The sequence below is a fragment of the Dendrobates tinctorius genome, unplaced genomic scaffold, assembly GCF_039654945.1.
Source record: "Dendrobates tinctorius isolate UK_male_01 unplaced genomic scaffold, ASM3965494v1 ptg000063l, whole genome shotgun sequence".
Lineage (NCBI taxonomy): Eukaryota > Metazoa > Chordata > Amphibia > Anura > Dendrobatidae > Dendrobates > Dendrobates tinctorius.
The window spans coordinates 22047375-22075228 of NW_027361731.1; the positions used below are offsets into that span (position 1 = coordinate 22047375).

Consider the following 27854-nt stretch of genomic DNA (forward strand, 5'->3'; position numbering starts at 1 on the left):
CGTACACACGCGGCTCCGCTCCGTACACCACGTACACACACGGCTCCGCTTCATACACCTCATACACACACACGCGCTCCGCTCTGTACACCTCGTACACACACGGCTCCGCTCTGTACACCTCGTACACACACGGCTCCGCTCCGTACACCTCGTACACACACGGCTCCGCTCCGTACACCTCGTACACACACGGCTCCGCTCCTTCCACACTGTAAACCCCTCTTGACCCCACACATAAACTTCCCCTCATCCAGCACCATGACAACCAGCACAGCAGATTCCTGCACACACTGAGGCCCCTGATCATGTGACCCCTGACTCCTCCCCTTCTGTGACCTCATCACAGGTCCTGTGCGCACAGAGCAGCCATATATGTGGAGTGCGGCTCTGCGGGTGGAGGTCGGTGCTGGAGGCTTCATTATTCTCTATGTGGAGTGTGGCTCTGCGGGTGGAGGTCGGTGCCGGAGGCTCCATTATTCTCTATGTGGAGTGCGGCTCTGCGGGTGGAGGTCGGTGCCGGAGGCTCCATTATTCTCTAGGTGGAGTGTGGCTCTGCGGGTGGAGGTCGGTGCTGGAGGCTCCATTATTCTCTATGTGGAGTGCGGCTCTGCGGGTGGAGGTCGGTGCCGGAGGCTCCATTATTCTCTATGTGGAGTGGGGCTCTGCGGGTGGAGGTCGGTGCTGGAGGCTCCATTATTCTCTATGTGGAGTGGGGCTCTGCGGGTGGAGGTAGGTGTTGGAGGCTCCATTATTCTCTATGTGGAGTGCGGCTCTGCGGGTGGAGGTCGGTGCTGGGGGCTCCATTATTCTCTATGTGGAGTGCGGCTCTGCGGGTGGAAGTCGGTGCTGGAGGCCCCATTATTCTCTATGTGGAGTGTGGCTCTGCGGGTGGAGGTCGGTGCTGGAGGCCCCATTATTCTCTATGTGGAGTGCGGCTCTGCGGGTGGAGGTCGGTGCTGGAGGCTCCATTATTCTCTATGTGGAGTGCGGGTGGAGGTCGGTGCCGGAGGCTCCATTATTCTCTATGTGGAGTGTGGCTCTGCGGGTGGAGGTCGGTGCCGGAGGCTTCATTATTCTCTATGTGGAGTGTGGCTCTGCGGGTGGAGGTCGGTGCTGGAGGCCCCATTATTCTCTATGTGGAGTGCGGCTCTGCGGGTGGAGGTCGGTGCTGGAGGCTCCATTATTCTCAATGTGGAGTGCGGCTCTGCGGGTGGAGGTCGGTGCCGGAGGCTCCATTATTCTCAATGTGGAGTGCGGCTCTGCGGGTGGAGGTCGGTGCCGGAGGCTCCATTATTCTCTATGTGGAGTGTGGCTCTGCGGGTGGAGGTCGGTGCTGGAGGCCCCATTATTCTCTATGTGGAGTGTGGCTCTGCGGGTGGAGGTCGGTGCTGGAGGCCCCATTATTCTCTATGTGGAGTGTGGCTCTGCGGGTGGAGGTCGGTGCCGGAGGCTCCATTATTCTCTATGTGGAGTGCGGCTCTGCGGGTGGAGGTCGGTGCTGGAGGCCCCATTATTCTCTATGTGGAGTGTGGCTCTGCGGGTGGAGGTCGGTGCTGGAGGCCCCATTATTCTCTATGTGGAGTGCGGCTCTGCGGGTGGAGGTCGGTGCTGGAGGCTCCATTATTCTCTATGTGGAGTGCGGGTGGAGGTCGGTGCCGGAGGCTCCATTATTCTCTATGTGGAGTGCGGCTCTGCGGGTGGAGGTCGGTGCCGGAGGCTCCATTATTCTCTATGTGGAGTGTGGCTCTGCGGGTGGAGGTCGGTGCTGGGGGCTCCATTATTCTCTATGTGGAGTGCGGCTCTGCGGGTGGAGGTCAGTGCTGGAGGCTCCATTATTCTCTATGTGGAGTGCGGCTCTGCGGGTGGAGGTCGGTGCTGGAGGCTCCATTATTCTCTATGTGGAGTGCGGCTCTGCGGGTGGAGGTCGGTGCCGGAGGCTTCATTATTCTCTATGTGGAGTGTGGCTCTGCGGGTGGAGGTCGGTGCTGGAGGCCCCATTATTCTCTATGTGGAGTGCGGCTCTGCGGGTGGAGGTCGGTGCTGGAGGCTCCATTATTCTCTATGTGGAGTGCGGCTCTGCGGTTGGAGTTTGGTGCTGGAGGCTCCATTATTCTCTATGTGGAGTGTGGCTCTGCGGGTGGAGGTCGGTGCCGGAGGCTCCATTATTCTCTATGTGGAGTGCGGCTCTGCGGGTGGAGGTCGGTGCCGGAGGCTCCATTATTCTCTATGTGGAGTGCGGGTGGAGGTCGGTGCCGGAGGCTCCATTATTCTCTATGTGGAGTGCGGGTGGAGGTCGGTGCCGGAGGCTCCATTATTCTCTATGTGGAGTGCGGCTCTGCGGGTGGAGGTCGGTGCCGGAGGCTCCATTATTCTCTATGTGGAGTGTGGCTCTGCGGGTGGAGGTCGGTGCCGGAGGCTCCATTATTCTCTATGTGGAGTGCGGCTCTGCGGGTGGAGGTCGGTGCTGGAGGCTCCATTATTCTCTGTGGAGTGCGGCTCTGCGGGTGGAGGTCGGTGCCGGAGGCTCCATTATTCTCTATGTGGAGTGCGGGTGGAGGTCGGTGCCGGAGGCTCCATTATTCTCTATGTGGAGTGCGGGTGGAGGTCTGTGCCGGAGGCTCCATTATTCTGTATGTGGAGTGTGGCTCTGCGGGTGGAGGTCGGTGCTGGAGGCCCCATTATTATCTATGTGGAGTGCGGCTCTGCGGGTGGAGGTCAGTGCCGGAGGCTCCATTTTTCTCTATGTGGAGTGCGGCTCTGCGGGTGGAGGTCAGTGCCGGAGGCTCCATTTTTCTCTATGTGGAGTGCGGCTCTGCGGGTGGAGGTCGGTGCCGGAGGCTCCATTATTCTCTATGTGGAGTGCGGGTGGAGGTCGGTGCTGGAGGCCCCATTATTCTCTATGTGGAGTGCGGCTCTGCGGGTGGAGGTCGGTGCTGGAGGCTCCATTCTCTATGTGGAGTGCGGGTGGAGGTCGGTGCTGGAGGCCCCATTATTCACTATGTGGAGTGTGGCTCTGCGGGTGGAGGTCGGTGCTGGAGGCTCCATTATTCACTATGTGGAGTGCGGCTCTGCGGGTGGAGGTCGGTGCTGGAGTCCCCATTATTCTCTATGTGGAGTGTGGCTTTGCGGGTGGAGGACGGTGCTGGAGGCTCCATTATTCTCTATGTGGAGTGTGGCTCTAAGGGTGGAGGTCGGTGCCGGAGGCTCCATTATTCTGTATGTGGAGTGCGGCTCTGCGGGTGGAGGTCGGTGCTGGAGGCTCCATCATTCTCTATGTGGAGTGCGGCTCTGCGGGTGGGGGGGCAGAGACAGTGAATGGGTTTCCAGGCAGCACACGGGCCCAATCAGCGCACAAGGGGCAGAGACATCGAACGGTGTATAGTTTGGCCTTGGCCACTTTAAACCCGGGTATATTCTGGGTCGGGGATTAATCTGGCCTGTTAAAACTCACTGCGCTAAAGTGTGGCCTAGCGTGGCTCTCCACCCACCGTCCGCCCCATCAACCACATCTGCTGCTTCTTCCACCTCCTTCACTGTGGCAAATGTTCTCACACCAGTCCTTGGCCTCAGAACCTCCACTTGTTTACCCACTACGGTTGCGGTGAGTGACAGCCCATCAGCTGTTACGGAAGTGGACATGCCTGCTGTTCTTGACAGATCTCAGTGACCAAACACATCACATCTTTCTCAATACATCATAACATCTCCGTCTGCACCGCATTCACAGTCCGGGAGTTTCTTGTGTTCTCCATACTCCACCCTCTCTGCACTGGAGGAAGCCCTTGGTCCCGCAGTTGTGGTCACGTAAAAAATGGTTTCCTCCTACACATGGCAAAGCTAACAGCTTGAACTTCACTATCTCCAATCCGTTTGCCATGGAAATGCTGCTTTTCCGCCTGGTGTATGCAGTCCTTTTCCGAAACCTGATGGCCATCGCAGTCACACAGTACAAGTTGCCCTGTCGCCATTACTTGTGTAAAAAAGCTTTGCCTGCGCCACGACAGCATGTCACAGACAACATCAGCCGCTCCTTGAAAAAAATCAATGTCTGCCAGTCTGCATTTCACTACTGACTCCTGGGTGGCTGTGGGGACAGGCGTGGAAGGGGCTGCTCTGTAAGTATTGGAATCCCCAAGGCTTGCAGTGCATTTTAGGATGGAGAAGTAAACCACTACACAACAGAGGATGGAGAACTAAACTACTAGACAACAGGGGTTAGAAAAGTAAACTACTAAACACCTAGAGTTGGATAACTAAACCACTACAGACCAGGGGATGGAGAAATAAACCACTAGACGCCAAGGTGTCAATAGACACCAATTATTGGCATAACCAAGGCTTGTGGGACAAACCTCTGTATCTAACACTTCCTCCACTGCTCTTGCCTCCTCCACCTCTTGTAGGACCTCCACCTGCACCTTCAACCTCTCTCTTAATGAGACACGCATTCCAACATTGAAGCGAGAATCCCCCTCCCTCCGTACTGCGCAGCCAGGTCTCGCCAGAATCGGGCAGTGTTTAAATTAACATGTCTTGGAAATCGCAGTCACACAGCTAAAGTATTGTGGACAGCTATCCAGGCTGAGTTTGAACAATGGCAGTCTCCACACAAACTGGATGCAGGGAATGGGGTGTGCGATAATGGTGCACATGCCTTGCATGGCTCACGTCCTCAACCTGGTGGTACTGAAATATCTCTACCACTATCGGGCATGGATTCGCTGCTGCAGAAAGCACGGTCAATGTGTTGTCACTTCCGCCATTTGCACCACGTAGGTCATCGACTTGAATCGCTACCGAGATCATCCAGCCTACCGGTTAATCGTTTTATATGCGATCTTCCAACATGTTGCAGCGACTGTGGCAGCAGCAACAAGCCCTAGTGCAATATGTCCTTTTGCATAGCCTGGGCCAACATAGTACAGATGTGGTGAAAATCATGCTTACATAGTGAGCACAGATGAAGGACCTTTGCACCCTTCTGCACAGTCTTGAAGTGGCTATTAAGATGGTTTTCGCGGACTATGCCATCGTCAGCATCACTATTCCGGTCATCTACATGCTGAAGCACACTTTAAATAGTCTTCGGGAGGTTGTGGTGGTCCCAAAGGAATATGTGGAAGTGATATCAATATCTCAAATTTCCAGACTGTTGTCGCGCAAGCGGCTGCCATGGGAAGGTGCATTACAGTGATCGAGGGGTGGATGATGGTACCTGATAAACTGTTAGTGAAGGTACAGGAGTAAAGGAACAAATGAAGGAGGAAGAGGTGATGGGCATGCAACAGTCAGGAGAAGAGAATAATGATCCCCTCTCTGTTATCCATGGTTGGCGGGAGAGTATATAGGAAACAAGCCTGTGTGTTACCCTGTCACCATTACACCATGTACTCGGACCTCATGGAAGCGCCCCACATATGAGCGTATTCTTGCTGCACTATCTACAACATGATGGCCATATTTTTAGGATTAGAAATAGTGCTGACTACTGGGTTGCCACGCTGTTCCATACAAGAGTACATTTTGCCAGATGTTTTCCCCCTGTAATTGGATGCGCATATGCTGCTGGAGTATTGAAACATGCTTGTACACAAAATTAAGAGTGCTTTTCCCCAAGACAGTCGTCATGCACAATTAGAGCATCAGAATTACAGGGTTCCAACCCTGGGAACATGCAAGAACATTAGCATCAGCAGTGTAAGTGGCATAAGCAATTTCTGTGCATCATTTCACACATTTTTTAGACTAGCACGTGTACCAGCAGAAGAGAGTGCAAGTGTGACACATGAATGACTGGAGAGGATGGTGCAGGAGTATGTTCAGCTCAGTATCAATACTATCAGGGATAATTTGGACCCTTTTGCATTTTGGTCTTCATTAATGGATGAGTGGCCTACCTTTCATGAAGATGAGCAAGTCATGGATCTCCAATGACTTTTGCACCCCAATCGCAGGCTGGGCGATGGTGTAGTTTTCAGTAGGCTGCATCGATCTTGCGTTATTATAGTATGTGACACCTTTGTCGTGGATCTGTGCCTGCTGTTGCTAATGTTGCTAACAATTTTTGGAAATATGGAGATTCTTAAGTTGTGTCTTCATCTGGTGGCTTGCCTGTAGTGGAAGGAGTGTTAGAGCCTCATTATACAATTTGTACTCTGGGGAAATTGATGACCCTTTAGTGGTGTCTGCTGCTAATGTTTGGAAATGTTGGTTCTTCCACATGTTTGTTGCCTGAATTTGGTAGGGTTCTCAGATCATCAGGCCTACACCTGTCACTCATCCACCTGTTAATGATCAATGTTTAGGCTAGAAATGCTGGTCCAAGCCCTGCCACAGACCCTGCCCCATTCATCCATGCATTTAATAATATGATTAGTACTCTGGGTGGGTTGGGCGGTTGGAGAGTTAAGGTTTCGGGACAAACTAGGGTTATTCTGGGGCCAACTCTGAGCCCTGTACTGTGTGTCATGTTAAGGTGGAGTAAGAGGAGGAGAGGACACTTATTGCAACGCTTGCCATCTACTGGAGCACATGCTGTTTCTGGCCCTCATTTACAAGGCGTACCACTGTGTGGCTGCAAAAGGAAGGGAATTGAGTATTCTGTCCAGTAACACAAGTTGTCAGTTGTCTTTGGATAGGACGAGGTTTGTTCAGTAGAGCTTTCAGCAACATTACAGCCTACCCCAAGTAAACCTTGAGCACCAAGCCTTTTCCCCCTTCCACCACAACTTTACTTTTTCCCACTCATGTTGGCTGTACCCTCCCCCTCTTTTAACTGGCTGTTTCACAACCCTGGGCCCAGACCTGTAAGTCACCTGTCACTAATTTAATAATCAGTATTTATTGGCTGATATAGTGTGGCTAGACCACAGAATTGGCACAAAAGATTAATATGTTGAAATGTGGACTGTGCCTGCATCAGAGTATCATCCCAAATGACTTTTATTAGTAAATGTGACCTCTGGAGTCCTGACTGCAACTCGGTATTAGCCCAAATAAATTTGAGTAGGAAATGTGGACTGTGGCCTGCACAACACTAGTAGCCATAATGATTTAGATTAGCAAATGGGATCTCCTGAGTCCTTCCCCTCATCAAACACCAACCCCCCCAAACCTAGCCAAAGTCCTAATGTCATGACTCAGCTGTCCCGGGTCACATGACAAGGAGCTGCTTCACTGTCCCTAACAGTAGGGGGTGCCCTAGCTCACCCTATTCCCTGGGTACTGAAGGTGAAGATGCCGGGGCAGCCACCCTTGCCTTACCTCTTGAGTTACCCCTCCATCTGTTCTCTTCCCCACCCAGGGAAGAGGGGTGCTACAGTGCACCGCAGTACACCAACCCGACAAACAAGGCTATACCAACAAGGGTAAACTGAAAACACCAGACATACAAATATTTACTCCCCTATAACAGAGGAATGCATCGGGGAGTGGAGGCCCAAGTAGAGGAAGGAAGGGAATTACCACACTTACAAACCACACAACAGTCACAGATAACTCCTCCAAAACTTCTTCTCATGTGAACACCTCGCCTCCTAAGCCATGAAACAAATGTTAGCTCTGACGTGTTTTTGAATCAGGACCCAGATTATAAAGGGGATGATAGTGGCTAAGCGAGCACAGCTGAGAGTTCAGAGTTTCCAACATGGTCGATTAACCCCTGTTCTGCCAAAAGAAATAAACACCATTAAAAAGAACTGCTTTTCAGCACAGGAGTAGGAGCAATCGGACGCTGCGGTCTTCCAGCTACTTTCTGTTGCGGAAACCCTGTGACACCTAACAAAACATTATTGGAAACACGATCATTTACCGAAATCTGCTCAAACTTTTCTTGGGAACACAAATCCGAATTTGAGATTGGCGAACATTTTCCGACAAGTTTGCAGATCTCTACTCCCTGTATCGTACATTGCACGTTGATGCCTTCCTGGACAATTGTTTTTCTTTTTTTTTTATGGATTCCTAACAAAATGAGTCCTGTGACCTCACTATAGGCACCGTCTTTTGTCCTCAGAAGGGACAGGGCCCTGAGATGCCATTTTTTGGCGTCTTATCTGCTGTCTTCCGGTCACTTTTTGTAACTGTTTTGCAGCTTTAGAAACCTGAAGGGGTTAATAGAAGTTAAAAAACTGAAAGTATGAACAGTGAGTTGTTTTTCATTTTTGTGCATTATGTTCCAACTTTTGCACTTTTTCGGATTGGTTACAGGACTTGTCCATCTGACATGACACGGTGTGCACAAGTCCTTACACTATACCACCATCACTGCTCCTGTATCTTGTTTTCCCATGGTATTTTGTATGATTCTTCATCAGCTGATCTTCCTTCCATTTAGGATCCTGGCAGATACAATCGGTATAATTATCTTCTAGAAAACTTACTTAAAACGTTAACGAATGGCTACGGACACAATGGCAGAGAGGATATTATACCTCACCCTAGAGATCCTCTTCCGGCTTACTGGAGAGGTGAGAGATTCTGATGACGTCACATTACATCATTCTTATCTATGGGAATAACAGATGGACAGAACTGGAGAGGTGAGGACTCCGGAAATGTCTGCAGTGAGATTTATTAATGTGTCTCTCCATAACCAGGATTACACAGTAGTGAAGAAGACCTCTAGTGAGCGCTGTCAGGACCCTGTGTCTGAGGGATGGGGAAGACCCCTGAGCCCAATCACGGGGCCTACACCTCACCCCCTGATACGTGAGGACATCAATCACCAGAAGATCCTAGAACTCACCTATAAGATGATTGAGCTGCTGACTGGAGAGGTGACACTGCTAGGAATGCTGGGACATTATACAGTAACAATATGAAGGGATTGGGTATGACGGTATCATTGTATGTGTCAGGTTCCTATAAGGTGTCAGGATGTCGCCATCTATTTCTCCATGGAGGAGTGGGAGTATTTAGAAGGACACAAAGATGTGTACAAGGACGTCATGATGGAGGTTCCCCAGCCCCTCACATCACCAGGTAATAGACAGGACTAAATTCACACAGCCTATAATTATTTGTATGTAAAGAATGAATTCAGTCCCTATATGTGTTTCCTCCAGATCTATCCAGTAAGAGGACAACACCAGAGAGATGTGCCCGTCCTCTTCTTCCACAGGACTGTAACCAAGAAGATCCCAATGCTCCTCAGGATCATCAGGTAGATGGAGAGAAGGTGCCATGAGATCTCCCCTATGATGTGTAGACGGCTGTGAAGGTCTTGTGCTCAGTCTTGTTTTATCCACCAGTATTATATGGTTTATACTTGTGTAATGAGAGCGGTGGAGATGGCAGGATTCGAGCTGATCATAGATGGGACTTCTCCATCTGTCTGTGACTTCTACAATATTTGTTTCAGGGTGAAGATCTGACCCATATTAATACTACAGAGACATATGTGAGGGGTGATGAGCGGTGTAAAGAGGAGATTCCTACATATGACTACCCAGGTGAGTAATGACCACTAAATGCAGAGAAGTCACAGATTCTACTGTAATTACACACGTGGTCAAAATTGTTGGTTCCCCTCGTTTAATGACAGAAAAACCACAATGGTCACAGAAATAACTTGAATCTGACAAAAGTAATTAAAAAATCTATGAAAATTAACAAATGAAAGTCAGACATTGCTTTTCAACCATGTTTCCGCAGAATTTAAAGAAAAATAAAATGGTCCTCCAGCCTGGTATATTCTCCCCCATCCTAATATATGGTCCCCCATCCTGCATGTGCCGCTGTTGTTCTATACAAACAAGCTAACAAAAAAAGCAATAAACACTAAAACTTTCCCCTGCTACGCGTTGTCTGCATTAAATATTTAAATAAAATGGCGTCAAAGTCAGCGCATGGTCATACCGTGCTATCCGGCGCCATTTTTTTAAGACTGTGTGTGAACTTATCTTCAATAAAATGGCGCCGGAGGATCGCGCCATGTACAGGCGCTGACTCCGGCTCAACACTCCTTTTCCAGCCTCATTGGAGCTCACAGTAAGTCCTCACGTATTTTGTCAGAGCCTATAGCAATCTCCAGCACCCCACTCCTCCTCCATCCTCGTCGTCCTCCCTGTCACCTCTATTAACGTTGGATGCGTCCTTCTGACTGTGGCCACACTGTGCAAGCTCAGTCTATACCGGCTTCAGACAGAAGGATGCATCCAACACTACATTATAGATACAGTCATGGCCGAAAGCAAATTTTGGCAAAGTGCCAACAATTTTGTCTGGCCCAGAGATGTGTGTCTGTGTTTCATACCTGTGGCAACCATGTGCCGCACCAGTATCACACGTACCGGCGCCTGTGAATCAGCGGTACTGTTTGTGCTGATCCCCAGTGCCAGGTGTTGAAGACGGCTCACATCATTGTCCTCTGCTCTGCCTGCAATCAGCGGAGGCAGGGGACAATGTTGAGAGTTGTATTCAGAGCCCCGCTGATAAATAAATCACATTATAGTCACATTAAGGGCTCATACTCATCTGCGAGGAAAATGGACGAGTGCAATCTGATAAAAAATCAGACCGCTGTCACGGTCGACGTGTGTCTGGACGCAGATGATACCGCAAGGCGGACCCATAACACACGTGACCCTGGATACAGCGCCTCCAGTGGCGAATTTAAATAATAATACGTGCAGATGGATACACCGCCTCCACCTGGCGAATTTAGGTATTACACGTTAATATAAATTCTGGAAACTCCGCCTCCAGTACGGCGAATTTAAATAATAAGGGGGACCTGGGAAACATAAACAATGGTGGGCCCTGCAATAGGGAATGGGGACATGGAGACCTCCAGCACTCCCCTGAGCCAGTGTCCCTGCACTCCTCACATTCCCTATACAGGCTCCGCACCTGTCGCCGCACGCGAACCTTAAACCCTTGCTCGCCCTGACCCTAAACCCTCACTAGGGAATTGGGCGGTGCGGAGACTAATCCCACCACTGCACTAATAACACACATGAGGGAAAGAGACAATACAGGGGGACACCACTTAGCTTTATGCTCTGTGCTTATGCTCCTGCAACAGAGCCCTCCACCTGCGTGCGTCTTCTCCTCCACCCGGATCCATCACCATAACAGGATCCTTCACCATAGTGCAGCCTTGGAGCAGAGTCCACCACCAGTTGCTGCTGCTTAGTAACAGAGTCCCAAAGATGAGTTCAGCTTCTGCCACGAAGGCAAGCATGCTTGAGTCCAGCTCAGCAGCCAAGTCCCACATGGTGAGTGCCACTCTCCATAGTCGCCACTCCACCAGTCCATGCAGACACTTCCTGCCGACACCATCACTGCGACCCCACCACGCCATGCCAGCCCTTCGTCCAGACACCATAGCTGACACACGTCCCCCCTGGCTAAGCTGCGCAGGACTCCTCCTCAGCTCCATCCTTCCACCAGGCTCTCCCCAACTCAGAATCAATAAATGAATCAATATCACCAGCAGTGATTGCACACCCTGAGACTCATTTATAGAGCCCCACACCTGATTCATAATTACAGAGAACTTTAAACTGAAAACCTAAGGTGCGATACCACTAACCACCACCGGGGACAGTCAAGTCACTTTGGCAACTTGCCAAAAGAAAAAAAAGTTCACTCTGTGCTTTTAAAACTGTCAGATCAAATTCAGATCATGACAACCGCACTCTGATCAGTGTTATTCTATGAGCATTCTGCAACTGTCCTTGTATCTCGGACGAAACTTGCCAATGCAAAAAATGGGTGCGAGAAAAAAATCAAATGGCACTTGGACCATACGGGTGGTGTCTGAATTTTACACAACCATGTCCTTTGAAAAAGCCGACAATTCATCTGCCGCATACAGTAAAATCACAGCGTGACCCAACAGAATAGATATACAGATGTCAGTCACATATAGAATTAGTACAGTGTGTGCAGCTTACTCTACATGTATGTTATTACTTACTAATTTATTTTCTGAAAAAAATGGAGTGGGGTCCACCGACACTTAATTAACCAGCAGAGAGAAAGCGGACAGCTGGGGGCAGATGTTTATAGCCTGGGAAAGGGGTAATACACATGGAACTTCCCAGAATATTAATGTCCTTTCCTGGTTATTAAAATGGGAGTCCCCTCAAAAATGACTTAAAGTCCCCCAATAATTAATAACCAGCAAAGGCTTGGCAGACAGCTGCAGGCAATGTTGTCATGATCCCAGTGCAGGTTTTGACCTGCACGTCATGGGTTAATGTCTTGAGCTCAGTGCAGGCTTTGACCTGCACACCTGGGGTTAATTATTGTGGCCTCTCTTTGGTTCAGGCAGAGCTTTTTATTGCCCTGAGATACTCTAATCCCTGTCAGTTATACTTTGGCCAAGTGTTGTGATCCCTGTGTACCTGTTCGTTGTCTTATAGTTTGCTTATATGGTTCTGATCCGTTCTGTCCCCCGTTGTGAGTTTGCCTGTTGATTCTGTACTGTATATCTGCTTCTCTGGTTTCTGACGTTTTGGCTACGTCTTGACTATCCGTTCTGTCTTGCCCTTTGGTAATTGTCGTGCTATCTTGTGCTTTGACCCCGGCCTGATCTGGTTTATTTCCCTGTCTGTGAGTATTAATAACTTTGTTCCGTAGTTACCATTCTGGGAGTTTTCCGGCAGATCCTAACTCTCGGGAGTTTAGGCCACGTCCCCAGTAGTCACATGCTTCAGGTCCTGTGGGTCTGAAGCACGCATCTTCTCTGCTGCTGCCCGCTCCACAGGTATCTCTGAGCACAAGTTGTCTTACTCAGGACACGCGCACTGGCTCAGTGAGCAAGTTCAGTGCTGTGTTCCTGACATTAGAACGAACCTTGAATTTTTTTTTCCCTCCTCACTTCTGCAGCATGGATCCAATGTGTGCTTTATCTGAGCAGGTGAAATGCTTGACTCAGTCGCTGTAGAAGCTTAGTTTGGAACACCAAGCTCTGGTCCAGTCCCAACGGCAGGTTGCAGACTCGGTTCAGGGGGTGCTTTCCGCAGGCTTTCAGCAGGTGGGGAATAGAGATGTCATTTTAGTCCCACCCGAATCCCTGGTTAAGTTACCAGATACGTTTGCTGGTGACAAAAATGAATTTAGAGCGTTTAAAGAGGGCTGTAAGCTCTTTTTCTCCTTGAGACCCCGCTCCTCTGGGGATGAGAAACAGAGGGTGGGGGTAGTCATGTCCCTCCTTACGGGGTCCCCACAAGCCTGGGCATTTTCTCTTTCCTCTTCTGCCCCGGAGAGAATGACTGTGGATGCGTTTTCTGAGGCCTTAGAGCTTATTTACGATGAGCCAGATAGAGTGCGTTTGGCTGAGGACAAGGTGATGTGTGTCTGTCAGGGGAAGCACTCGGCCGAGTGGTTCTGTTCTGAATTTAGGCGTTGGGCAGCTGAGGTTTCTTGGAGTGATGCCGCCCTTTGGGGGCTGTTCCAGAGAGGCCTGTGTGAACGTCTGAAGGATGCCCTGGCACTCCATCCTCCACCTGACTCCCTGGAGGATGCCGTGACCCAAGCGGTTCGCATGGATCGCAGATTGCGGGCTAGAGGCGTTATGCAACTGGAAACATCATTATTCTCCAGTGGAGATGAGACCCGGACTCTTCCTGTGGCTATGGAGGTGAGCGCTGTCACCTGTGAGGAAAAGTAAAGAAAACGCCACCGGGAGAAGCAGTTGTGCTTCTATTGTGGGGAATCTGGACATTGGAAGAAGGACTGCCCTTCCTGTCCGACATCCTCCAAGGTGGCGGGAAACGACTAGGTCTGGGTAGTAGTTGAGGAGGCTACACAGACCTTCAGGTACCTTTTTCCTCACTTGCAAAAATTGTGCTTCGGGTGGAACTGGAACTTGGTGATGGTCCTGTTCAGACTACCACCTTTGTTGACTGTGGCTCTGCTGTTAACCTGATTGATGCCCGGATTATGACTCTTAATAAGATAGGGACAGTCAGGCTTCAGGATCCTGTTAAACTTGTGGCAATTGACTCGTCCTCTCTTACCCGGGACGGTATCTGTTTCAGGTCTGAACTTTTTTCCATGAAAGTGGGTTCCACTCATGTGGAAAAACTAAGTTGTCTTGTGCTAGATAACGTGCCTGCAGGACTGGTACTGGGAATGCCTTGGCTTCAACGCCATTATCCTACCATTGATTGGGTGACTGGGGAGATCACTCAATGGGGATGTAAAGATAAGTGTTGTAACCTGAGGCCTTTTGTTAACTCTGTTAAAACCGTATCTGTGTCGTCTGTTGGTCTGGAAGGTATTCCGGAGTACCTGAAGGATTTCGAAGACGTATTTTCCGAAAGTGAGGCTGAGGCGCTGCCACCACATAGACCCTACAACTGTGCCATTGATTTAGAACCCGGAGCCAAGTTACCTAAGGCTCGATTGTTCAATTTGTCCGGGCCTGAGCACCAAGCCATGAAGGAGTACATAGCTGAGAGTCTCCGCAAAGGGCATATCAGGCCTTCTGTGTCTCCCGTTGCAGCAGGATTCTTCTTTGTGAAGAAGAAAGATGGTGGTTTGCGGCTGTGCCTCGACTTTCGGGAACTTATCAAGATAACGGTTAGGAACACTTATCCACTTCCCCTCATCCCAGACCTATGTAACCAGTTATCTGGGGTCCAATGGTTCTCCAAATTAGATCTCCGGGGCACCTACAACCTGATAAGGGTTCGGGAAGGGGACGGGTGGAAAACTGTGTTCCTCACATCTGAGGGACTCTTTGAAAACCTGGTTATGTACTTTGGGTTAACTAATGCCAACGCTATTTTCCAGAACTTTATCAATGTTGTGTTTTCTGACCTGATAGGCCGATTTGTTGTCATTTATTTGGATGACATTTTGGTGTATTCCCCGGACAGTCAGTCTCACTTACAACATCTACAGACAGTTCTTCAGAGACTCAGGGAGAACTACCTGTTTGCTAAATTGGAAAAATGTTCATTTTTCGTACAGGAACTGTCTTTTTTGGGGCTGATTGTATCTTGTGAGGGGTTTCGTATGGACCCTAAGAAGGTGCTGGCGATCGTAGACTGGGTTCAGCCTCATGATCTCAAGGGGCTCCAGCGTTTCTTGGGATTTGCAAACTATTACCGGAGATTCATTAAAGGTTTCTCTCAAGTGATTAAACCACTCACAGATCTTACCCAGAAGGGGGCTGATGTAAAAAATTGGTCAGAACTCGCTAAGGAGTCCTTCTCAGCTCTTAAGAAATGTTTCATGTCCGCCCCGGTGTTGGTCCAGCCAGACCCGTCCAAGCCATTTACTGTGGAGGTGGATGCTTCTGAAGTAGGGGTGGGGGCAGTGTTGTCCCAAGGTCCTGCAACCCTTACTAATCTCAAACCCTGTGCCTTCTTCTCCAAGAAGTTCTCATGCGCCGAGAGAAATTATGATGTAGGCAATAGAGAACTTCTTGTGGTCAAGCTGGCATTCGAAGAATGGAGGCACTTTTTGGAAGGGGCGGCTCACCCTATCACTGTTATCACGGATCACAAAAATTTGGCATACCTTGAATCTGCTAAGAGGCTTACTCCTAGACAAGCCCGTTGGTCACTTTTTTTTTTTTTTTCACGCTTTCAATTCTCCATTACTTTTCGACCAGGGTCCAAAAATGTTAAAGCGGATGCCCTGCCCGAAGTTTTGATCCGGTGTCTCCCCCCCCGAACCGCCGTCTTCCATTCTTCCCCCAGAGGTGGTAGTGGCGGGGGTCTCATCAGAGTTGGAACAAGAAATTTTGAGGGCTCAGTTCCTAGCTCCGACGACCAGGCCAGGGGATAAATTGTTTGTTCCGGATTTATTGCGGCCTAGACTTCTGCAGGAGTTTCATGAGTCTAGGCTGAGTGCTCATCCCGGTATCACGGCCACTAGAGAGGCAGTAGCCAGGATTTTTTGGTGGCCTTCACTGGGGTCCGATGTCAAGAAATTCATTGCTGCTTGTGGAGTTTGTGCCCGTTCCAAAAGCTCGCGTAACCGGCCGGCTGGGGAACTCATACCTTTACCGGTTCCTGATAGCCCATGGACTCATCTCTCCATGGATTTTATTACCGGTCTTCCACCTTCCAGGGGCAATCCCGTGATCTGGGTGGTGGTGGATAGGTTTTCAAAACAGGCCCATTTCATTCCCTTGGAAGCACTACCCTCAGTAGAAACATTGTCAAGGTTATTCGTGCAGCATGTGGTCGATTGCATGGGGTACCCCTGAATGTGGTGTCTGACAGAGGTGTGCTGTTTGTGGCCAAATTTTGAAGGGCATTCTGTATGAAATTGGGCATCTCACTCTCCTTGTCGTCGGCATATCACCCGGAGAGTAATGGTCAGACGGAACGCATCAATCAATCCCTGGAACAAATTCTCAGGTGTCTGACCTCCGCCAGACAGGAGGATTGGTGTGATGCGTTACCGTTGGCGGAATTTGCTTTTAACAACCGGGTGAGTCAGTCCACCAACATGTCCCCATTCCTAATCAATTATGGGTTTAATCCTCATTTTGGGGAGTTTTCACGGGTGGATTCTGGTTGTCCAGGGGCAGAGGGGTCTGTCCAACGGTTAAAAAACCTCTGGGCTGGGCAGCGTAATATCTCTCGGGCCCAGGAGAGGTACTAATATTTTGCTGACAAAAAGAGGGCCCCAGGACACATGTTTCAGGTGGGGGACAAGGTTTGGCTTTCCACATGTAACATCAACTTGAAGGTACCGTCAGCTAAATTGGGACTAAAGTTCATTGGTCCGTACGAGATTGTGGAGATAGTCAACCCGGTGGCATATAGGTTGCGTCTCCCCGCCTCCTTAAAGATATCCAATGTGTGTCCATAAATCTCTGTTGAAACCCGTGGGGTCTGTCAAGGAGGACTCCGAGTCTGTTGTTCCTCCAGTGTTGGTGGAGGGTCACTTGGAGTATGAGGTTGGACACATTGTGGACTCTCGGTGGGTGCGCCGCTCTTTGCAGTACCTGGTCCACTGGAAGGGATATGGACCGGAGGATCGCTCCTGGGTCCCTGCTCACTCTGTACATGAAGATCGCCTGGTTCGGGCTTTCCATGCCAAGTACCCGAGGAAGCCTGGGGGTCCAGAGGCCCCCCGTTGAGAGGGGGGTACTGTCATGATCCCAGTGCAGGTTTTGACCTGCACGTCAGGGGTTAATGTCTTGAGCTCAGTGCAGGCTTTAATCTGCACACCTGGGTTTCATTATTGTGGCCTCTCTTTGGTTCAGGCAGAGCTTTTTATTGTCCTGAGATACTCCAATCCCTGTCAGTTATACTTTTGCCTTTGGCCGAGTGTTGTGACCCCTGTGTGCCTGTTCGTTGTTTTATAGCTTGCTTATATGGTTCTGATCCGGTTCTGTCCCCCGTTGTGAGTTTGCCTGTTGATTCTGTACTGTATATCTGCTTCTCTGGTTTCTCACTTCTTGGATACGTCTTGACTATCCATTCTGTCTTGCCCTTTGGTAATTGTCGTGCTATCTTGTGCTTTGACCCCGGCCTGATCTGGTTTATTTCCGTCTATGCCTATTAATAACTTTGTTCCGTAGTTACCATTGTAGGAGTTTTCCTGCAGCTCCTAACTCTCGGGAGTTTAGGCCACGCCCCCAGCAGTCACATACTTCAAGTCCTGTGGTCTGAAGCACGCATCTTCTCTGCTGCTGCCCGCTCCACAGGTATCTCTGAGCACAGGTTGTCTTACTCAGGACACGCGCACTGGCTCAGTGAGCAAGTGCAGTGCGGTGTTCCTGACAAATGTCTCCTGTAGTAAAATTAAAATAATAAACAACAATATTCCTCACCTGTCAGCCGAGAAGATAATCCACTTGTCCCATGAAGGGTTTAGCTGTACTACATCTACATGGCAGGCTGCCATCCAGCAGAGACACTGAGCTGTGTGGGCTTGCTCAGCTCAGTGTTTCTCGGTGAACTCTCTTCACCTCACTGATGTCACCACAAGCCTGAGAACTTTCTCACGCTTGCTGTGACGTCAGTGAAGTGAAAGGAGTTCACTGTGAGACACTGAGCTGAGCAAGCGCATGCAGCTCAGTTTCTCTGCTGGATGACATGCTGTATGGTCGCATCCTGCAACAATGCGGTCTGGATGTAGCAGAGGAAGATGCCACGTGGCATAAATTGATTATTGTCTTAGTGGACAGGTGAGGAATATGGTTGTTTATTATTTTAATTCTGTTACAGGGGACACTGGCTTCAGCGGACTGGGCAATGAGGTGAGTATGGTTTAATTTTGGTTTGTTAAAGGAGTCTGTGTCATTCTTTCAATTAAAGGACTTAATTCTTGGTCTGTTTTTACAAATACAAAGGCATTTTTTATATACAATTTGACTATGGGGTTAGTAATGGGGACATCTTATAGACATCTCTCCATTACTAACCTCTGGGCTTGATGTCACCTGATAATGCAAAGGTGCCATCAACCTCCACAACCATCAACCCACTTGCCTCCGCACCAGGGCAAGTGAGAAGAGCAAGATTAAGTACCAGATTTGGCACATCCTGTGAATGAGCAATTTCTGGGGTGGCTGAGAGCTGATGTTTTTAGTCCAAGATGGAGCCAATAGACATGGCCCCTTCCCAGGCTAATAATATCAGCCCACAGCTATCTGCCTAGCCTTTGCTGGTTATTAATTACAGGGCGACCCTACGTCATTTTTGGGTGGTCCACATTATAATAACCAGTAAAGGTTAAGTATTCAACTGAGAGCTGATATTTATAGCCTGGGAAGCTACATGGGCATTACCCCTTTCCCAGGCTATAAACATCAGCCCACAGCCATCTGCTTTACCTCTGCTGGTTATGAAAATTAAACCCATGCAATTAGTACACACTGTACTAATTGTGTGACTGACCTCTTTATATCTATCTGTTGTATCACGCTGTGATTCTACTGTATGCGGCAGATGAGCTAAAAGCTTTACATCAAATACAGTGGGGAAAAAAGGATTTAGTTGAAAGAATGGAATTACCGCATTTTTCGGACTATAAGACGCACCGGACCATAAGACGCACCCCAATTTTCAGAAGGAAAATAGGGAAAAAAATAATAATGTGTCAAATGGGGGTCCGTCTTACAGTCGGAATTCAGCTTACCTGGGAAGGGATCTGGCACAGGTGGAGGAGTAGTCACAGGGGTCATTCTGTGGTCCAGGCTCATGCGGTGGCGCCTCTGTGCTGTGGCAGCTGTGCTGGTGCTGGGGCAGCTGGGCTGGGGCAGCTGTGTTGGGGCAGGGGCAGCTGTGCTGGGGCAGGTGGGCTCTGCGGGATGAGGGCGGCGGCGGGCTGTGCTCCGGTGCAGGTGTGGTGGCTCCGCCGGCATTTCCTCGTAGCCCGGAGGTCCCCGCACATCCCTTGCTGGCCGCCGCCATCTGAACCCGCGCATGCGCCGTCCCCGGACCGGCGGCCATCTTTCCGGCGGCCATGTTCCCGGAGGCCACCGCAACATGGCGGCGGCCAGCAAGGGATGTGCGTGGGTCTCCGGGCTGCGAGGAAATGCCGGCAGAGCCGCCACCCCTGCACCGGAGCACAGACCGCCACCACCCCCGCACCGCAGAGCCCCGCCCGCTGCCACCACCGCACCGCAGGTTAGTATATTGCTACCATAAGATGCACCCCCCACTTTCCCCCAAAATTTTGGGGGAAAAAAGTGCGTATTATAATCTTTATTTATATAGCGCCAACATATTCCACAGCACTTTACAATTCAACAGTTCATATACAGTCATAACAAAGTTAACGATAATGCAATAATTAATGCAAAAGATATTGACGACCCTGCCCATAAGAGCTTACAAGCTACAATGTGGTGGGAGTGACACAAAGTACAGGGGCTTATTTACTATGATGGTTCAATCATCTTGAGGAATTGGGGGTGGATAAAGGTCACCAGCCAATATTTGTAGTTCTTTTGGGTGCGATGGAGTTTGATGCAGGGTTATGAGGCAACCACTCCTGCTGAAGAGCAGAGGAAAATGACTCCCTGTAGCGAGAGCAGGCCTATGAACTGTGATGACCTCAGTGAGATCATTGCAGTTCAGCTTGAGAAATCCCGGTGCAATGAGTCATTCTACCTAGTTTTTTAACGTGAGTGGTCGCCTCAGGTCACCGCTGATGCTGATAAGCAAATGTCGCACAGATGGATTCCGGCGTGGGACACTTTGGATTCTTTTTGGACAGGTGAGGGATATTGTTGTTTTTTTATTTTTGTTTTGTTACAGGGGATAATGGCTTCACTGGATTAGGTGTCAAGGTGAGTAAAATGTGATTTTTTTTTTTATTTTTATTTTTTTAACTTTATACTTAGAGAAAAATTATGTAGGCAGCAGGGGCTGAATACAACGCTCAATATTGTCCCCTGCTTGGGCTGATCACAGACAGAGCAGGGTATAATGATGTGAGCTGTTTTTAACACCTGGAGCTGGGGATCAGCACGAACAGTACCGCTGATTCCCAGGTGCTGGTACGTGTCACTGATGACACACGGATGTCATCCGTTTGTCATTAGTGTGCACGTGTGCGAGACTTTTTGTGGCCCGTTCTGCTGCTAACAAACAGTCATGTCAGTGTGGCTTGCCCAAAGACACACGGTCCGTGGAAACACACTGACGTGTGCGCAAATCCATTCACCTTTATGGGTCTAAGTGTTTAAGTGTCTCCGGTACGTAAGAAAACTGTCACCATACGTACTGGACACACTGGCATGTAAAGGAGGCCTTTAGGGGGTACTCTGATTTCCAAGATCCAATCCCAAAATACACTCACTGGCCACTTTATTAGGTACACCTGTCCAACTGTGTGTTAAGACTTAATTTCTAATCAGCCAATCACATGGCGGCAACTCAGTGCATTTAGGCATGTAGACATGGTCAAGACAATCTCCTGCAGTTCAAACCGAGCATCAGTATGGGGAAGAAAGGTGATTTGAGTGCCTTTGAACGTGGCATGATTGTTGGTGCCAGAAGGGCTGGTCTGAGAATTTCAGAAACTGCTGATCTACTGGGATTTTCACGCACAACCATCTCTAGGGTTTACAGAGAATGGTCCGAAAAAGAAAAAAAATCCAGTGAGCGGCAGTTCTGTGGCCGGAAATGCCATGTTGATGCCAGAGGTCAGAGGAGAATGGGCAGACTGGTTCGAGCTGATAGAAAGGCAACAGTGACTCAAATTGCCACCCGTTACAACCAAGGTAGGCAGAAGAGCATCTCTGAACGCACAGTGCGTCGAACTTTGAGGCAGATGGGCTACAGCAGCAGAAGACCACACTGGGTACCTCTCCTCTCAGCTAAGAACAGGAAACTGAGGCTACAATTTGCACAAGCTCATCGAAATTGGACAGTAGAAGATTGGAAAAGCGTTGCCTGGTCTGATGAGTCTCGATTTCTGCTGCGACATTCGGATGGTAGGGTCAGAATTTGGCGTAAACAACATGAAAGCATGGATCCATCCTGCCTTGTATCAACGGTTCAGGCTGGTGGTGGTGGTGTCATGGTGTGGGGAATTTTTTCTGGGCACTCTTTGGGCCCCTTGGTACCAATTGAGCATCGTTGCAACGCCACAGCCTACCTGAGTATTGTTGCTGACCATGTCCATCCCTTTATGACCACAATGTACCCAACATCTGATGGCTACTTTCAGCAGGATAATGCGCCATGTCATAAAGCTCGAATCATCTCAGATTGGTTTCTTGAACATGACAATGAGTTTACTGTACTCAAATGGCCTCCTCAGTCACCAGATCTCAATCCAATAGAGCATCTTTGGGATGTGGTGGAACGGGAGATTCGCATCAGGGATGTGCAGCCGACAAATCTGCGCCAACTGTGTGATGCCATCATGTCAATATGGTCCAAAATCTCTGAGGAATGCTTCCAGCACCTTGTTGAATCTCTGCCACGAAGAATTGAGGCAGTTCTGAAGGCAAAAGGGGGTCCAACCTCTTACTAGCATGGTGTACCTAATAAAGTGGCCAGTGAGTGTATAGTTGCTGTAATAATAGCAAATACCTCAAATTTGAAATGTGGTATAGTTTCCTGATTCTCTGTCGCTTACCCCATGTCCAGGGCATTGCAGTAGCTTAGGTATCCATGGTTATAACCACTAGTAACTAACAGTCACTATATCAGTGGTAGTAACCATGGATTCCTAAGCTTGTGCAATGCTCTGCACATGGGGTGAGCAACACAGCGAGTCAGAAGAACTATACTATATATTTCCTAATATTATTATTACACCTACTACATATTGGGATAGTTGACCAGAGATGGGAATACTCCTTTAAGAATCTTACATGTTTTTATGGTGTATATTTTTATCTGTTGCTATAGATTGTAATGTAATAAAGCTTATTTTTATTCCTCCCTTTATTGCTTCAAACTTTTCTGCGTTTGTGTATTATGTTTGTCGATTGTACTTTAGAGGTTCAGTACCATGGGATTTGTGAACAGGTGGCTCACCACTGTCTTAGGTCATAGTTTCATTATACTTTGAGTTGTATAGAATTATGTATATAGAAATTATATAATATATAAAGCTCAAAGTGTGTGTGTGTGTATGTGTGTGTGTCCGGGATAGGCATCCGCACCGTCTCAGCTACAGTCACACATCTGGACCCCGAGAGCGTCCTAAGCTATGTTGTGAGGTGAAATTTTAACCCCGCGCGTTCCAATTCACCAAACAATTTTGCCCCTATCTACATACTGGGAGAAAAAGTGTGTCAAGCCCCGGCCCTCATTGTGATGTCATAATGCCCCTAATTGCATACTGGGGAAACAGGGTGTGCGTATCAAGCCCCGCCCCTCATTATGATGTCACAATGGTTGCCATGGCGACGCTGATGTCATCATAGGTTGCAAGCCCTGCCGCCGCTCATTATGATGTCATAATGGTTGACTATGGGATGGAGGATGTGTGATGAGTATATGGGCACCGGACTATGGGATAGAGGATATGTATGATGGGTATATGAGCACGGGACTATGGGATGAAGGGTGTGTGACGGGTATATGGGCACTGGACTATGGGATGGCGGATATGAATGACGGGTATATGGGCACGGAACTATGGGATGGCGGATATGTATGATGGGTATATGGGCACGGGACTATGGGATGGAGGATATGTCTGATGGGTATATGGGCACGGGACTATGGGATGGTGGATATGTGATGGGTACATGGGCACTCGACTATGGGATGGAGGATATGTATGATGGGTATATGGGCACGGGCCTATGGTATGGAGGATGTGTGATGGGTATATGGGCATGGGACTATGGGATGGAGGATAATTATAATTTACTATAACTAACCACAGTTAGTTACTATGGCCGGGCAGCGCCGGGCTCTTCAGCTAGTATAAAATATAAGGCATTGATATTGAAAAATAATAAAATCTGTTTTATTCTTGGCAGGTGACTGTGGTGTCAAACCAGATACTTATGAAAAGCATGCCGTTATTCCAGCTATACCTCCAGCTCTTCAGAGCAAAAATCAATCATCGGAGCCTTTTCAATCAGTCACCTATTTGGATTCATCACAGGCTGTTAAGCAAAATGAAAGCCGCAAAAGTGATGTTGAACATCAAATAATTCCCACAGAGAAGAAACCATTTACCTGTTCAGAATGTGGGAAATATTTTAAACATAAATCTCTATTGCTTAGACATGAGATAAGTCACACAGGAGAGAAGCCATATCCATGTCCAGAATGTGGGAAATGTTATATTCATAAATCAAGTCTTCTCAATCATCAGAGAAATCACACAGGAGAGAAGCCATATTCATGTCCGGAATGTGGGAAATGTTTTACAAAGAAATCATGTCTTGTCAAACATCATAGAACTCACACAGGAGAAAAGCCATTATCATGTTTAGAATGTGGGAAACGTTTTAACGAGAAATCAATATTGCTTAGACATTACAGAAGTCACACAGGGGAGAAGCCATATTCATGTCCAGAATGTGGAAAATGTTTTACAAAGAAATCATGTCTTGTCACACATCATAGAACTCACACAGGAGAAAAGCCATTATCATGTTTAGAATGTGGGAAATGTTTTAACGAGAAGTTAAAATTGCTTAGACATTACAGAAGTCACACAGGAGAGAAGCCTTTTTCATGTTCAGAATGTGGGAAAGGTTTTAATGAGAAGTCAAAATTGCTTAGACATTACAGAATTCACACAGGGGAGAAGCCTTTTTCATGTCCAGAATGTGGGAAAGGTTTTAGCCAGACATCAGATCTTGTTAAACATCAAAGAATCCACACAGGAGAGAAGCCATATTCATGTCCAGAATGTGGGAAAGGTTTTAACCAGAAATCAAATCTTCTTAAACATCAGAGAATCCACACAGGAGAGAAGCCATATTCATGTCCAGAATGTGGAAAATGTTTTTTCCAGAGATCAGATCTTATGAGACATCAAAGAAGTCACACAGGAGAGAAGCCATAGCCATATCCAGAATGTGGAAAATGTTATAATTCGAGATCAAGGCTTGTTGCACATCAGAGAACTCATACAGGGTAGAAACCATTTTTTATGTTCAGAATGTGGGAAATGTTATTCCTGGGAATCATATCATCTTCACCATCTAAAATCTCATGTAGAGTGTGAAGGAAATTATAAGGTAAATCAATAAGACAGTAGTTACAGTACTGGTATATCCAGTTTCATTCCTTTTGTCAACTAAATGTAAGTGCAATGGGGCTTTTGCTGGAGGTAGGTGTCAATCCTGGCACCCTAGCTCCTGGATTCTCAGCTTAGAGGGGGGATAGCAAATAGTCTGTACTAGAAGGAATATCTCCTATTGTCTGTGTAGGAAAAGACAAGTATTTGAAAGGGCGCAACTTTGCTCATTGTCCATTCATAGCATTGTTTAACCCATTCCCGACTTGCGCTGTATATATAAGGCGCCGCAGAAGTTGTGTTACCGCATATCACCATATAGATAGGGCACTGTGATCAGCTAGATGAGCGATCTGCATACAGTTGATGTCCCAACTGGGGACAATGAGAAAGAGTAAAAATATTTTTTATCATAAAATAAAGAACAAAAAAACAATTATTAATCCAATAAATACATTTACTTTAGTTTAAATTAAAATATAAGGTACACACATTTGGTATCGCCCCTTCTGGAACCACCTGACCTTTAAAACCGTTACACTGTCCGCTTCAGTGAACACAGTAAAAACAAACAAATGAAAAAAAAAACAAGGCAAAAAACTATGCTTTTTCATCATATTGCCGGACAAAAAGTGGAAAGATAAATGATAAAAAAGCAATCTACATAAAAATTGTAGAACTGAAAACGTATTCTTGTCTTGCAAAAAACAAGCCGCCATACGGGTCCGTCAGGAGAAAAATAAATAAGTTATAGCTCTCATGATGATAAATCTATTCTTTTTAGAATAAAATAGTTTTTGTGTAAAAGCACTAAAGCATAAAAGAATATAAATGAGGTATCGCTGTAATCGTACTGACCCGAAGAATAAAACTGCCTTATCAATTTTACTACATGCAGAACAGCATAAAAAAAAACAAAAATATATGAATTCCTTTTTTTTTGTTCATTCTGCCTCCCAAACATAGGAATATAAAGCGATCACAAAATGTCATGTATCCAAAAATTATACCAGTAAACATCAACTTGTCCTGCAAAAAAACAAGCCCTCACATGACTGTCAGCAAAACTATGGAAAAATTATAGCTCTCAAAATATGGCGATGCAGTTTTTGCAGTAAAAAGCGTTCTCTCCAGGAACACTCTACAGGATAGCTGCCAGATCATGGCTCCATCACGAGGGAAACAGATTTGACATTTTACACGATGCCAGCTTAGGGGACCATGGCCCCAGCTGAAAGAATAAAATCTGCTCCATTGACCATCACTGTACCATAGACATGTGAGGGTAGTCAGAATTTGGACCCACCGGTCACCAGAACCCCATGGATACATTTGGGAAAGCCAGAATTGGCACCAATCGGTCACCTGGCTCCATGGAGATGTTTGGAGAAGCAAGGATGTGACCCTTGTCACCTGGACTTGTGCCTCAATGGACTGTCAGCTTCCTATGCTTGTTGCTACCTCCTCCTTTGCGTTACACAGATGGGGTAGGCAGCCCTGGAAGCTCTGAAGTCACAGCTGCTCTTATCCTGGCGAGTCAGCGGAAGTGTGAAACTCTGTAATTTTACATCATCTTGAGTGTTTTGCTAGGCCTGTTCTATGTTATTTGCCTGTTATGTGGTTCAACAAAATATTGCCACAATATTTTACCTTCACCCTGTGTTGTCTTAGTAGCATTATGCCCACTGTCAAAGGAGAGTGGGCGCTCGGTGGGATGATCCTTGGTCCATGCAGTTTTGGCTAGCTGACTAGATCACCCGCTGACCCCTGTGTCTCCACATCTGGTATCACCGTACTTGCACTTACCTGAAGAAAAAAGTCACTTAATCACTTATACCACATGATGAGCAGCATAAAAATAATAAAACCAATTCACCTGCTGTTGATTTGTTCTTTCTGCCTCCTAGAGATCACAGTAAGGCTTGACTCATATTTATTCTGTGCTCTATGCTGAGCGCTTACACTGGGGTTTACTTGTAAATCTCTGAAATACGTGATTCAGATGGAACCTCTGTTGGATGATTCCCTATAATGAGGCAGATGGAGTCACTGTGGATGCAGTGTGGCTTCCTATGATCCGGCAGTGTCTTTCTTTTTAGTCGTACATAAAAGCGCAGTCAACCACAGCTTTGTGCACCTCTGAAAAGAAGGACATCTAGAAACGGAGTCCAGAATAACTCTGCTGCTGCATTATAGTGAATAACTTTGAGGTTTCATCTGAATCCTGTTACTAAGAGTTTTAGATGTAAAGTGTAAGTGCTCAGTGCAGAGCGCCGGATAAATGTGATCCCAAATGTTATGGAAAATGTTCCCTACAAAACCTTCAAATCAATCCACAAAAAAAACAAGTTCCCACTCAGGTCCATCACCTGTAAATGGAAATATAGGTGACTTCCATGTTACTGGTAGCACAAAGGCTCTGGAAGAGTGCTTTGACTCCTTGCCTCCCAAAAGAACGTCTACAGATTCTGCGCTCCCAAATCCCCCCTTCTTTCTGATCACAGTGTGTCTAAACCACATTTAGCATCCACATGTTTGGAATTTTTGTAGGGATGACAGCCACCTGATTTACAGTTGTGTGTCTACAGAAGCATGAGCTGGGCACTACCACATACTGGTGAATGCAACTTATGAGCACCACAATGGCAGTTTTCAATTTTCACTAAGCCACAGTTTTCAGGTCCCAGTACTAGTATCTTGCCTGCTGCACCCGCCAGTGCTTTCCTCAACGGCAGCCGAGCCAGCTGCACCCGCCAGTGCTCAACGCAACGGGAGCCAAGCCAGCTGCACCTGCCGGTGCTCACCTCAACGGCAGCTGAACCAGCTGCACCCTCCAGTATTCATCTCAATGGCAGCCGAGCCAGCTGCCCCCGCAAGTGCTCACCTCAACAGCAGCTGAGCCAGCTGCACCCACCAGTGCTCATCTCTCCATCAGACTGTCCTGTCTGCACCTGCGGTTCCTGTTATCTTCTCTGCCTGCATGCATCTGTTGGATATTTCCCTGGGCTATCCCAGCTACCCGTTCCTATGGGTCAGCTGGCATCTACCCAAGGCCAGTCCTGGAGTAGCACCTGGATCACCTCCCTTGTCTCTCCACGGACCTTGGTGTCATTATCTGCTGCATGTCCGTGGTCAGAGGTTTCCTTCAGGATTCTTTCCAACTAGGAATTGTGAAATGAAAAGGTCTGAAAAAAATGTTACAAGAAAAATCAAATTCCAAAAATCCACAAAAAAATTATTTTAGTGATTATGAGCTTAGA

At 47.8% G+C, this 27854-nt stretch overlaps 1 protein-coding gene across 1 annotated transcript; it reads left to right on the top strand.

Moving 5' to 3' along the window:
- Positions 1–398: 398 nt before the first annotated feature.
- Positions 399–26474, top strand: LOC141094297 (uncharacterized). The gene is made up of 7 exons (XM_073580134.1): positions 399–622; positions 8339–8471; positions 8601–8780; positions 8862–8985; positions 9069–9166; positions 9365–9455; positions 23381–26474. Exons 2-7 carry the CDS (start codon positions 8400–8402, stop codon positions 24418–24420), a joined length of 1605 nt encoding a protein of 534 aa, XP_073436235.1. The 5' UTR covers positions 399–622; positions 8339–8399; the 3' UTR covers positions 24421–26474.
- The last annotated feature ends 1380 nt before the right edge of the window (positions 26475–27854 follow it).